Source organism: Clinocottus analis, unplaced genomic scaffold (genome assembly GCF_023055335.1).
Source record: "Clinocottus analis isolate CAN_PGR_092001 unplaced genomic scaffold, fCliAna1.0.p SCAF_12, whole genome shotgun sequence".
Lineage (NCBI taxonomy): Eukaryota > Metazoa > Chordata > Actinopteri > Perciformes > Cottidae > Clinocottus > Clinocottus analis.
This window is the reverse complement of record NW_027175843.1, coordinates 18,383,274-18,397,641: the sequence shown is the minus strand read 5'-3', so window position 1 is coordinate 18,397,641 and position 14,368 is coordinate 18,383,274. Positions and strand designations below refer to the sequence as shown.

The following is a 14,368-nucleotide window of genomic DNA, read 5'->3' as shown; positions in this document are numbered from 1 at the left end:
ATATATATACAGTGTATATATATATATATATATATATATATATATATATATATATATATATATATATATATATATATATATATATATATCAAAGGTCTGGATAAGTGAAAGCTACCGTTTTGAGGCTTTCACTAAGTGCTACAAAACATTCAAGGACGTCACTCTGTCTGAGCCGACTGCCTGGTGGAGGGTGGGAGGGAAAGATTGCGACAAAAAAAAAGTTATCGGGGAAAGGGAGGGGGCCGACAGTGCCGAGCGCCCGGCTGCAAGGCATTCTGGGAGGAGGTTAGTAACTGTAGCCCTGGTGGTATCCGTCCTGGTATCCGTGCTGGTGGTAGCCGTAGCCGCCGTACTCGTCCTCGGGGCAGCGCATGCCCAGCGACTGCTGGATGGCCATCTCCTGCCTGCGCAGCTGCATGGAGTCTATGAGGTCATAGATGATGGCCATGGACCACATGGGGGAGGGGTACCAGGACTTCACGTTGCCGTCCTTCCCCACCAGCAGCATGGAGAAGTATTCTTGGCTGACCTGGAAGTAGTTCCTTATGTCCTTCACCAGGTTGCTCGTTAGCCCTTCGCGCTCCACGGTAGCGCTCCCTGGACGGAGCAGAGATTCAGCTTAAGGAAGATGTGTTGCACACAGATACAGAGCAGAGAGACTGCAGCCATGTTTTTCTTTTGGTTTGACATTTACTGTATCTCCAATTGCTTGAGCTCAAATGCCAAAAGCAGAAACCCCAACCTGCTGGCAACAGCTCTAGTTTTGCATAAGCTTGACTCCCGTTTTTTTTTCCCCAGCAAAGTTTATTTGTTCAAGATTTCTCTTGAGCAACACATAGCAGGTTATCTATTTTGATTTCTGAGTCCCCTGCTGCAGCATGAAAGCACAATGGCTGTGAGGTGGTACAGAGAGTGTTTTTGTAAACAAGCATCTTCGAGGTTCCTCTGGGGACACAGTGAACTAGGAAGTGGTCTTTCAAACTAAGAGTCGCTTCATCATGTTGTGGTATTGCTGATGAGAAGTGGGATACTTAACACTGGCCTGTGCTTGTGGATTTGTGTCACAGACTGTACATAAGAAATGGACAAAGTCACCGTGACGTCACCCTTTGGTTTGTGGACGGACTTTTTCAAGCCTCGATTTTGGTATTTTGGCCGTTGTCATCTTGGTTTTATTGTAACCACAAGTGACACGAGAGGGTGGAGCCAATTACAACCGAATACTGAATTAAACATTTTAACACTAACTGAAAACTCACGATGAAAGGATAAACAACCTGTCAATAACTGAGTGGCCACGCCCTGAAGTAGACTCTGCTTTATGGTCTATTTGACTCTAAATGAACCATAATTTACTACATGACGCTGTATTGAAGAAGACTTAAAGAAGACATGAAGAAGACTTGAAACGTTTACAATGTGTCCTGAGGTAATACATCAAGAAAGTCATTTATATAGACTTCTATACAACCAGAGGAGTCGCCCCCTGGTGGTCAGGAGAGAGAATGCAGCTTTAAGACGCTTCACTTTTCTTTTTTTTTTCTTTTCGCTTCACGTTTATATGAGAAAGCTCTTACCGTTGATAGGATAGAGTTCCAGGACTCCGCCCATATCCAGAAGCTCTGTGCCGGTCAACTTCAGAACGGCGATGTGCCTCAGACCTACGTCACAAAGGGAACGACAACCACATCAGAGCGAGGCCAACATGTGACAGTGAAGGTTCAGAGTTTAAACAGGAACACCGTGTCTGCGATATGCTGACTAACTGTTTTGTAACCACCGGTCCTGCTTATACAAGCTGGTTTCACTGTGGCGTCTCATTATTGTAACTATTCTAAGCCCTGGGCTGTAGGTGAAGGCAGAACGTGGTGGTCCGGAGAGTCCTGCCAAAACGCTGTTTCCTCTGAAGCGGGAAAGCCCACATTAAACACAGGAGAACACAGGCTTTACTTGGTGAGAGCCAAGTGCTGAATATACCAGGATCAAACCTCTCGGGCCTCCGGCCCCGTCAGCAGGACGGGCCTTTGTCCGGGGCGGCGAGGGAGGGAGCAGCCCCTGGGCGCCGACCCAGCCAAGAGCAACACACGACGGGGGGAAAAAGTCCTCACAGACACCAGGTCTGGGTCCGCCGATAAGCAGAGACAAGCTCCACCTGATTTACTCCAATGGAAAAACTGAGCGTCCAGACATATGACGTCACTGGTGGGCGCACAGCTTGTTTTACGAGAGACTCACTGTATAACGTGAGCAATCAAGTGCCAAAGCTATGGTAACACTGTTTGTTTTGCTCAGAGGCCATCTTTAATAGTGTAACAAGCCTCTCGGAGAACTTCGGGGGCTTTCTGGTCACATAAAAAACATAAAAAGACTCTCTAAGCTCCCGAAAACACACCAAACCTTAGTTTCCTAGCTTGAAAACATACCGTAAAACTCGGGTTACAAGCCGCTACTGGTGTATTCACTAGCTCCCCGCTGTAGCCAACTAGCGCTGCTGCTAGCTCTCCGCTAGCTCTCCGCTAATCGCCGAAGGTAGCGGGACCAGCCCTAGCTTGACGCCCGACTCGGACAGCGGGGACGAGGGCAGCAGCAGCAGCAGCGGGGAGCTAGCAGCAGCAGCGGGGAGCTAGCAGCAGCGCTAGCTTGTTTCAGCGCTAGCTTGCTACAGCGAGGACACCCACCGAAGGTAGGAGCGGCTTGTATCCCGACTTTTACGGTAGTTCTAGATATTAATATTCCATTCCATTGCTGCTAATACTAAAAACAAAATGCTGACTCTTTCAAAACCTACCTCCCTGAATCTCATAAGTATCCAATGGCAAATGCATAAGGCATGAATGTGACAAATACGTCTATGTTCCTGAGAAAGTTCGAGGAGGAAAGAAGTGGGAGCCAGGAACAAATTGTCAGAAAACCCGAATCCCTATAAACAAGAGGTTGAAGCAGGGGAGAAACTCCAGATGACTGCTTGTGTTTGCTCTTACTGAGAAGTTGGAGGTCACTGTGGCCCATTACAAGTTTACATTAATCCTGCATAAATCTTTCAGACACGTCAGGCTCATGAGATTTGCAGAGTTTAGATAAATGTCTCTTTTTTTTTTTGTTGAGATATACAGCTCTAACATTTAAAGAGCTGTGGAAAAGTTGACCCAAAAAAAAAGGCTGTCGCCAGGGAAGGAAAAGAGCTTGTTAGCACCCAAACAGAAGAGAACGGCCCATTGCCAGTTCTGGCATTTGCACATCTCTCTGTGCATGTGCACACACACACACACACACAGTTACACACACACACACACACACACACACACAGGTGCTGTATGTGGAGGCTTGCAGTAAACAGAATCATTAATCAACTTCTTCATGCGATTACTATTCATAAGTGGTCACGTGCCCAAAGATGATTCATTCTATAGTCACTTCATTAAAGATGTGTCATTTTCTCATCCAGGTAGAAAGTTAAGCTTTCCTTTTTTTATTTTAATTTTTTGTGCTTCTGGCTGCAGCAACAGGAAATATGTCAGAGCACAAAATGAGTCAGTGTGAGCGACTCTTGCTGAGCACACACAGAAAGCACAGAAAACAACTCCAGAGGAGAAAGTCCTCACAGCAGTGACCGCACAGAATTACTGTGCACTTAACTGCATAAAACGGCACCACAATGTCAAAATAAGAGCCAAACTTGAAAGCAGGAGTTTGTTTAAATTACACACAAAAACATTCAGAGTCATTTAAAACATCATTTGCCCATGTTTTATTCTGAGACGTGAACTTCCGCTCCCTCTAAAGTCCCTTTCCAGACCTTAAGGAGAGTGAGCTTAATTGACCGGTCACAGTCAAGGTTTTTCGGAGTATGAGTGGCAGGTTGATTTGGGGTGACTCACCGAGGTTGCAGGCCTGGCTGGTCAGGGCGTAGAGCTGCTGCTGATAGGCCCACTCCTCGTCGTTGGGGGCGGAGATGATAAACAGCCGACGCCTCCAGCGAAACCTGCAATCACAGAAAGTTTCCGTCCTGGATTTAAGTGGCACTTTGAGGGGCAGCGAGCGAAAGCGCGGCGCTAAGACGAGGTCGTCTGTGCTCGTACGCCATCGAGTTGCCATGCTATTACTGCCAGAGGGTGACAACCCTGAATTACGGTAAAAAAAAAAAAAGAAAAAAGAAATAACTCGGCACTATTTGTTTCCATGGAAACAAAAGACAGCACCGTCTGCTTTCGACATCTGAGAAAAATATGTGGCTGCAAAGATTCAGCCTTGAAGTACTTTTAATATTTGTGAAACACACACACACACACACACACACACACACACAGACCGGCTGCTTATGAATGCTGCAATTCGTGGTCCAGATGATTATTGAGCAAAACAACAGCTGTTTGATGGAAACAGCCTTTTGGTACGACCCACTAATCCTGACAACCAAGTCTTAAGCAACACACTTAACTAAAACAACATCTACAATTTTCAATCCGACAGCTTTATTCAAGCCAAGGAAGACGTACCGTAAAAGTCGGGTTACTACCTTTGCTACCGCTACTACCTTTGGTGAGTGTCTCCGCTAGCTCGCCGCCGAAGCCAGCTAGCGCTCCGTTAGCGCTGCTGCTATCGCTAGCTCCCCGATAACCACAGAAGGTAGCGGGACCAGCCTCGGCTCGAGGGCAGTAGCAGCAGCAGCAGTGGGGAGCTAGCAGCAGCGCTAGCTTGCTAGCGGGGACACCCACCGAAGGTAGGAGCGGCTTGCAACCCGACTTTTACGGGATTTTTTTTACAGCACGCCCTCTCAGGTACAGTAGTTGCTTTTATTCACGTTAAAATCTATGTTATCTAGCCATACTTCTTGTATACTTAAGCTTACATTTATTTACAAAAATGAAGTGAAAACTTTAGTGCTACATCAATGAAAGTTTCGACAACGGCCTAACGAAACCCTCAAACAATGCCTCACAAAAGCCAGATCCATAAAGACGCGGTTAATCAGCGGTAATGTTTATGTGTCCGTATATATTTTGGGCCGTGCCGTGTATTTAAAACCTTCAGAAACCACTTTACCTGGAGAGGAAGTTCTCCAGCGATCTGGGCTTGTCCTCTTTCTTGCAGACGACCCCGTCTCTCTTCTGCTGCTCCATCTCTCGGATGCGGGAGGAGAAGGTGTCGATGTAGTTGAACACAGCCTTCATGGAGATGGGAACCTCGTAGGATTGCTGAGAAAAGAACATCGACACGGAACCAGTTAAGCTCGTTCCCCAAAATGTGGTGGAACCACGAGATAAACAAGTCGATGCGCCGAGATAAATCTGCAAAAGAAGATAAAAAGCTTTCGCTTTAAACAACGGTTAACTGTTTCTACAATGATGTGACAAAGGGAAGTTTTCAAACATGTTTGTAGATGTGGTAGGGTCTGGTCCACATCACAAACATTCCTCGCAACAACTTCTGGGAAGCGGCACATGGCAACAACAAAACACGGCCTCCCATTTAATTTATGAAATGCTAAACAACCTCAGCATGAATATATCAAACACAGCCGCGTGCACGCTCCCACAGCTTCATCGGGATACGATATAGCTCCTGAACCGCAACTTTTTCACACCTCTCTCTCTCTCCTCCCTCTCTCTCTCTCTCTCTCTCTCTCTCTCTCTCTCTCTCTCTCTCTCTCTCTCTCTCTCTCTCTCCCTCTCTCTCTCCTCTCCGCTTTCTGACTCAGACCAACACCCTCATCCTCGTCTGCTCACAGGCGTCCCTGTCTCTCACGGCAGAGAGGGGAACACTGGCCCCTTTGATGAACCTGTCCAAAAACAGCCCGGTGATTTACCCTGGCATGCGAACACACACACACACACACACACACACACACACACACACACACACACACACACACACACACACATGCACGTACACATACTCACACAGGTGCAAGGAAAATGTCATGTTGTGTGAATTAAAACAGTGTTTTAGTGAGGGTGGCGCGTTGGCAGTACGAGGACGGGTACAACCATCTTCAAAAGGGAAAAAAGAGAGGATGAAAATGTTGGACGGAAAGGCGGTGAACCCGTAAACAGAGCGTGGAGACCGACAGCGGTGCCACACATCCACGGCCAAAGGGCCAAACCTCCCGTCTGCAAAATGATCGAGGAAAAGTAGGGAAAAAACTCCTGCACTTTGTGTATTTTTCATTAATTTTATTTGTGTTTTTTTTGTATTTTTTAAACTTGTTTTTAATTATGAATTTATTTGGTGTATTTTATCTTTTGTTGTATTTTCTTTGTATTTTTTGGTGTTTTTTTTGGTGTTCCCTAAATTTTGTGGGTGTCCTTAACAAATAGCAAATTTCTTTAAAATTCTCAAAAAAAGTGCATTTCTCAGCCATCGAAATAATAAGAAAGTAAAGCAAAAGTATCCTCAGAGGACAAAAAAAGAAGGTACTCGCACCTTCGAGGGAATGTATAATGTTTAAAATCATGTTCAGCTTTTTAAAAATATCCCCTTTAACAATATGTCCCCATTCCAGGTACGGGTACTTCAAAGTATTTGTGTTTCCTGAATGTCCCGCAGAGGAAATGAAGGCAGTGTGAGCACACGCCAGTTGCCTCCTCCCACATCCACTCAAAAGATGGAGGCGCCTTTGAAATGGGACGGACCTCGACGTTCCAGCCTCCTAAACCGGGACACGTCCGTGCAGAGCGGCTTCTTACCTTGACCCTGATGTCGGCGTCGGTGAGGACCATGTAGAAGTCATCGTGGGTCATGCCGAACTCCTTCCTCAGCTCTGTGATCAGATCCACGTTCACCAGGTCCTCCTGGCGGAGACCCTTCATAGGCTTGTCGTGTTCTGGAGACAAAAAGAGAGACGGCGGTAGAGATAAACAAGATTATGTTTTATGAGTTCGCGCCATGGGATTGTGATTGTGAAGGCCTGGCGTTGTTTTCACCCCGTGGGTCTGGTTGTGAGTTGCCAGGTGTTTATAATTATGTCTGTAGACACATTTTATCTCCTGAAATGCAGTCATGAAACGTACAGGTGTGTAGTATGTTGCAAAGGTCAAAGGTCATAGGTGTAGAGGGAAAGGGAAGGGGACATTTCCCCCTCTGACTTCACGCCAAAGGCCCAAAAATTGTAAAATCTATCATTTTAAATGTTTCTTGTGGAGAATCAATAAAACCTGTGTAGCCTCAACATGAGAATAATGTAAGATGTGTCAACGTCTAAAGGTTTTGTCACATCTGACTAATAAAATCTCTTCCACACAGACTTCTTACAGGAAGGTGATGCTACATTTTCCCATTAAATAAACCATAACACAACACAAACACAATGTGAGCGTCCAGCTCTGAGACAAGAGGAGGAAAATGTAACGACAAACTCGGGAAAGATCCACTGGTGCTGAGGCCGAAGCAAACAGCCTTTATAACGACTCCATCCGTGTGCACAACACACACACACACACACACACACACACACAACAGAATGGTGCTTTTTAGCGGTTGCTTCACGCACTTTGTGCCGTATAATGTGTGTGAGCAATCAAGTCAGGAAATGCCCAGCACATGCTGCACACAGCAGACACAGACACACAATAAACAAACTCACATCCCACGCTGTCGACCGAGCGACTTAAAACTCAAACGCTGTGAGGTCACTCTAGACGGAGGGAGTGGCGACGCTGAAAGAGCCGCTTGTTTGTAAACAGTACATCCTCTCTCACACACACACACACACACACACACACACACTGCCCCCCTCTACTGTACGTGGAACAAAAGTGTAACCGAGCCCCACCGTGAGTGAGAGCGGGCGACGTCACGGCGGCACTTTTTCCAGCGCTCCATCGACAGACTCGTAAAATGTCACAAAGCGGGTCCTGAACTAAACGCGCACAGAACCTCGACCCTCGAGTTTGAGGCGTTGCTATAAAATGTCTGAAAAAACACGCCGAGCCTGCCGAGCAGAGACGACGTCAAACCAGCAGAGGCTGCTTTGTTCCTTCTGAACAAGTGGCTCTGGGCCGTTTTTAAGAGGGAGGTTTCCCAACAGCTGTTGAGACGAGTGTGTGTTGGTATGATGTCATCTCAAGTCTTACAGGAAGCCTCATGCACTCTTACCGCGTCACTAAAAATACAGCGAACATTAATGCAAAAAGTACGGTGACCCACGGGAGTACGTGCACATTAACGCCAGAGGTGAGATTACACAAGATAATCTACTCTGTGGAAAGATGGAGGAATCTCTGCTCTGTTATACTTTTGTATTTACAAAAGAGCAAAGAGTGGAGTCGATAGGAATCATGTTTTTACGAAATGTTATCTAGGTACTCTTTAAAGGTGTATGATAAAACTTTCACACGATCAACAACTTCATTCCGTGAACTTTACTTTACTTATTATTATTATTATTTTTGTTCATTTTTTTACTTTACATACTTAATTACTTGTTTTATCTACATTTTTATACTTTCATTTGGTATTATCTGTATATATATATATATATTATATAGGAAATGTTCTTTGTTTATTGTTATTGTTGTTACTGTAAAATGTTGAGCACCTTCTGCCAGAACAAATTCCTTGTTTGTGCAAACTCACTTGGCAATAAATGGTTCTGATTCTGATTCATAATATGCTCCTATTTCTTTATATACCTATTTCTTTATATGCAAGATTGAAAATAATCAAAAATCCACGAGCGGAAGGATGCAGTGAGTTTCCAAACTTTGAGACTTGAACGCCTCACAACATCAAACAACAGCTGTCTGCGCCTGCAAGCTTAAAGCGTGGAAAACAAGCACGGGGACTTTGGATTCTCACGAACAGTTATTCTGGGTTTTTGGTGCGTGACTCAGACGCCGCGAGGACCAATGAGGATGCGACCGGCTCCCAGCAGACAAGAAGGGTCAGATGAGTCAACGCTGGTGTCCCACAGAGCTGCCAATCATCTATTCCTCAATCTTTTTGCGTTTTTTTGTGCTTTTTTTTACCTTCCCGTGCCCCCAACGTTGACAGTGAAACACGAGCACGATACCTACCCAGCTGGTAGTGGTCAATTTTCATGGTGGAGTTGGTCAGAGAGCCAAAGATGGTGATGATGGAGACCTTCCTGATGGCCATTTCACACACGGACTCCAGGTACTCGTCCCGCTGCTGAACATACATATTGCTCTCCTCATCGGGGGATGTAATCAGCTGGAGGAAGGGAAAGAAAGAAGGTCACAGTGTCATGTATATGCGATGGAGAAATAAAAAAACATGCGCGCACATACGCAGCGCGCCGAAGAGGTGATGTTTACGTTGACCTGCAGGCGGAGGAAGGGGCATATTTTTCCCAGCCGGCCCGCAGCACTGCTGTGATAAGAATCTATACTGGCTGCAAAACAGAGTCAGTGAGTCTGTTAGCACGCAGCTGTGCAGCCCGTCAGATAGCCGCTGCGCATACTTCATGCCCGTTCATATTACAAACCACTTCAGTGTGAGGACGAGGCAGTGACAGTGTAGGCCATGAAAAAAGGGGAAAGTGTGCAGCGCCAGAAGCTCGTGGGGCGTTCACCGGTTTGTTGACCGACCGGCAAAAAATTAATTAATCAGCAACTGATTATTTATCCAGATGCTTGGCTTTTTCAAAACTTGTGTAACTTTCCAGAGGGCTTTTTTTGGGGGGGGGTTGCAAAATACTGTCGATCACCTCTTCCCTCTCCACATCTCATTTGGGATGAAGTTCAATGGTTTCGCCAGACATTTCTGCTGGATTGCTGCTCTGAGCGGCCGGTGCACTGTCGCTCATTGTGGAAAGAGATTGTATGTTAATCACACGTGATTTGGGTGTACAGAAAGATACTAATTTATACTACTTGCAGGCTGAAAATGTACATGAAAAGAGTAGTTTATTTGCTTAATTTCCGATAATTAGATAAATGAGGAGATCGATGTGTGAAATATGAAGCTACAACCTAGTCTAAGCTTTGCATAAAGACTGGCTAGCCTAGCCTAGCTCTGGCTCCACACCAGTTGTTTCCCACGGCCTTATGGTTTTATGCTAAGCTAACCGGTTGCTGGCTGTAGTATTACATTTACCAGACAGAATTGACGATGGTATCGATCTTCACCTCTGACTCTCTGGGAGCGAGTCAATCGGCGTATATATTTATATATCCCAAACCGTCAAACTATTCCTTTTAAAAAACGGGTATGTGAATGCACTGGCAGTTGGCTGAGAGAGGTCGCGAGCCTCTCGTGAACTCTGAGTCAGGTCATGGTCTCACCAGCAGCCGCCTCCTGTTTTCAAAGTAGTCCAGGAAGGAGGCCAGAGATCCCTTCGGAGGGGGCGTCGGCTTCTTCGTGGGCTTCGGGTAGTCCTCTTTCTCCGGGTATTTAGACGGCTTCCTGCCATTTTTCTTCCCTCCCATCTTCCCGGCCTTTCCTCCTCTCCTCTCCGCTTTCTTGGCGGCCTTGTCGCTCTTCTTCTTCTTCTTGTCGTGCTTCTCGTGCTTGCCCTTGCCCTTCTTGGTGGGAGTGACGTCGGTGAAGGTGTCCGCCTCCTCCGGGTCGCCGACGGTCGGCTTGCCCGCTTCGTACTTGTCCTCGTACTCGTTCGTCAACACCTGCAGGGAGTGACAGGAGTAATTATCCTCTTTGCTCGTTGAATAATACTTAATAAGTGATGTATTATTGATTTAGCTTCTACCAAGTTCACAAGAATGTTTTAGGACCCGACGTCTCTTAAAAATGTCCTGATAAAAAAGAATTTCTATGGTTCAAAGCCACACCTCCATCAGTTAGCGCCTGAGTTTAAAAGGCCCATTCTACATACAAACATACAAACTCTGCCTCTAAGCAAACAATTATACATGCAAAATAGACATACATGCCTCATAAACACATATTCACACAAAGAAAAGTCGGATTCAGACACTTAATTAATACATAATCCACATTGTGATCAATAGATCTTGATGACTTTTCCATGACTTTAAACCAAATTTCCATTCCAAACATGTAGTAAAATCTGTGTAAACAGTAAAAAGTGATAAAATGTAGTATTTAAACTAGCAATGAGGATTCAAAGCATACAGTAAACCTTAAATGACTCAAATGAATGAGAGACAATAGTTTGATTAAAAGAATAAACATTCATATAGACGCCTGTATGTATGCTGCTGATATTCTGAGCCTCTTTCTTTTAAAAGCATATTAATTATGTCAAACTCAGCGTAAATGAGCATCATGAATCCCCCCCCCCCCCCACGGTTCCTCCTCACCTTCTCTCCCCCGTTCTTCCTCCTGGTGGGTTTCATCTTGGAGGGTTTGTGCGTGGCCGGTACGAGCTTGCGGCCGTGTGCGTCTCTGTTGTCGGTGCGGTTGTCTCCAGCCGGGGTGGTTTTAGCCGGGTACCTTTCTCTGTGGCCGTAGTGCGGGTCAGCGGTGGTTCTGGGGGGCGGCAGCCACGGGGCGCTGGTTTGGGCTCTGGTGGGTCTCTGGGTGGTGGTGGTGGTGGTGGTGGTGGTGGTGGGTCTCCGTGTGGTGGTGGTGGTGGTGGGTCGTTTTGTGGTGGTTCTTCTGGTGGTGGTAGTGGTTGGTTTGGTTGTTGTTGTTGTTGTTGTTGTAGCTTTGGTTGTGGTGGTGGTGGGCCGGGTTGTGGTGGTGGTGGTGGTGGTGGTTGGTCGTGTGGTTGTAGTTGTTGTGGGCGCCGCTGTGGTTGTTGTTGTTGTCGTCGTCGTTGTGGGCTTTCTTGGGATCTTCTTCCCTAGTTTTCTTTCTACTGGAGCCTCTGTGGGTCCACACACACACACACACACACACACACACACACACACACACACACACACACACACACACACACACACACACACACACAAGGCACACAATTGTTTTTTTGTGTATATACTATTTTGTGAGCAAGTAGCTTGATGAAGTAGATTTCTTCAAAAAAGTTCAATCACTGACTTCCTTTAAAAAAACAATACACATCTCAAGTATTACCATGACTTCACTCTATCTCTGGTCAAGCTACAAACCACACCGTCATAGTTTTTATTCTTCTGACGAAATATAAATGTACCATTTCTTTGGTGTGGGAACCACAAACAGGAGTAGATGTACCGCCATTATGCACTGTGTCTGTATGCACTGTGTCTGTATGCACTGTGTCTGTATGCACTGTGTCTGTATGGACTGTGTCTGTATGCACTGTGTCTGCATGTACTGTGTCTGTATGCACTGTATCTGTATGCACTGTGTCTGTATGCACTGTATCTGTATGCACTGTGTCTGTATGCACTGTATCTGTATGCACTGTGTCTGTATGCACTGTGTCTGTATGCACTGTGTCTGTATGCACTGTGTCTGTATGCACTGTATCTATATGCACTGTATCTGTATGCACTGTGTCTGTATGCACTGTATCTGTATGCACTGTATCTATATGCACTGTATCTGTATGCACTGTGTCTGTATGCACTGTATCTGTATGCACTGTATCTGTATGCACTGTGTCTGTATGCACTGTGTCTGTATGCACTGTGTCTGTATGCACTGTAACAGACGTCTCAGATCTATATTTCTCTCACCTGTGAGTGTGCCCTCCTCCACTTGGCCCTCCACACCTGCAGCTTTACATTTCTGGACGAAGCCCTTCTGTCTGCTCCTCTCCAGCTTCCTCATGGGCGACTGGTCGATGACCTCATACATGGCCTCCAGCCTCACGGGGTACGGGTACCTCTCCTCCACCTGCAGGGTCTTCTTCAGCAGCACCATCCCAAACTTACCTGCAGGACGACACATGCACCCATCACATATCTCATACCAGCAGTTCCAGCTACAGCTCAGGCTGGTTGTGTCACGGCTCCAGAGAAAGTTGCCCTTACCTTTCTCCAGCTTGAGGACGCTCATGAGTCTGGGGATGAGCGCGGTGTCCAGCGGCTCCTCCATCACCTTCCCCTCCGCGCTGATCCTCCTCACCTTGCCGCCCATCTCGCCCTCCTGGTGGAAGATGACCACCTGGTGGACGTGTCGCTCGGCGAGCTCGCAGTACACGTCTGTTTTCAGCAGCGACATCATCATCCGGTAGTAGCCGTCGGAGTCGTGCGGCGCCGAGATCACCAGGACGCGGTTCTTCCCCGCGAAGCTGGCCAGCAGGTTCGGTGACCCGGCGCCGCTGGGCATCCGGGTCACCCTGGCTCTCGCTCCCGGAGTGCCCTCGTCCCGCAGCGTGTGCGGCCGGCGGGGCGAGCCAATCTGCCCGGCCGACGCCGCCGCCACCCCTCTCCTCGGCCCGAAACTCTGACCTCCCGCTCTCCTGCCCTGCGCAGACCCGGTCCTGGCGGAAACGGGAACACCCTCGTCCGCCTGCACACCTTCATCCTCCGTCCTGGGCGCGAGCACGGAGATGGCCGAACCGAACCCGGGGCGCGTACGCGCGGCCAGGCGCTCCTTATTGACCGTCGCGTCGCGTTGGGCCCGTCCCAGTCTGGAGCGTCTGTATTGGGTCCACTTCAGTGGAGTCCTCTCGTCGGCCTCGCTTGTCCAAGTCAGCAGAAACATCAGAGCTAACGTGAGAAGGGACGCGCTCCGCATTCTGGCGACAGAAGTCAGGCTGAAGTCTCACTGAGGGGAAGATCCGGATCCAGTGGTGGAGCCGCGGTCCTGCTGGCGCGCGTCTTTTAGTGCATTTGAGGGACTCGATTAATTCCAGATGAAGTGATCGGCACATAACAGTCTCTTCTGCTAAAGAGGAATCCACTTCAACCGGTTTCAGCCAGAGGAGGATAATAAGAGGAGAGAGAGAGAGCGCTGCGCGTAAAGAGTTATATCCACAACTTCATCTCAGCAACACTTCCGTTTACCAGTATAATCCCAGGAGGTCCGGAGTATAAACCTCATCTGTTACACAAACATCCAACAAACTTTGTGATGATTCCTCTGGGGAGAAAATGAATGAAAGTCTTTCGGCGAAAAGTTTTTGTTTTTTGTGGACTACGTCACATCTCCACAACAACAACAACAACAAAATAACACACGCAGGCGCACGTTAACACACGGATAAATTAAAAATTTATCCCACTTAGTCCTCGGGCTGTGTTGTGTACGTCCAATAAACGGGAGAGACGATCATCTGGGCTCGGGGAAGGAGGCACCGCACCGACAACATGCAAGAAACGCGCGCACACTGCGCCGAGCGTGCACAGGGAGAAGCCTTTGTGCTGCTCGCAGCGTTTGGAGGCTTTCCCAGAAATGTGCAAACACACAAACCTTCAGCCTGCGGACTCTTGGCGACGCAGCGTCAGGACCTGCCCCGGGACGGCGGGTTGCCAGTTCAGTCTGCAACACCCATTTCATCAGACACACAAAGTGTGTGTGTGTGTGTGTGTGTGTGTGTCTGCGATGGGTT

At 47.3% G+C, this 14,368-nt stretch overlaps 1 protein-coding gene across 1 annotated transcript; it reads right to left on the bottom strand.

The window, feature by feature from the left end:
• Positions 1–66: 66 nt before the first annotated feature.
• ccdc80 (coiled-coil domain containing 80) lies at positions 67–14,121 on the bottom strand. Its single transcript, XM_068571757.1, has 10 exons — positions 12,846–14,121; positions 12,549–12,746; positions 11,241–11,749; positions 10,245–10,583; positions 9,015–9,171; positions 6,687–6,823; positions 5,044–5,195; positions 3,879–3,982; positions 1,578–1,661; positions 67–597 (listed from the first exon to the last, which is right to left on the bottom strand). The coding sequence occupies exons 1-10, from the start codon at positions 13,552–13,554 to the stop codon at positions 287–289; spliced, it is 2,700 nt and encodes an 899-aa protein (XP_068427858.1). The 5' UTR covers positions 13,555–14,121; the 3' UTR covers positions 67–286.
• Positions 14,122–14,368: the final 247 nt, after the last annotated feature.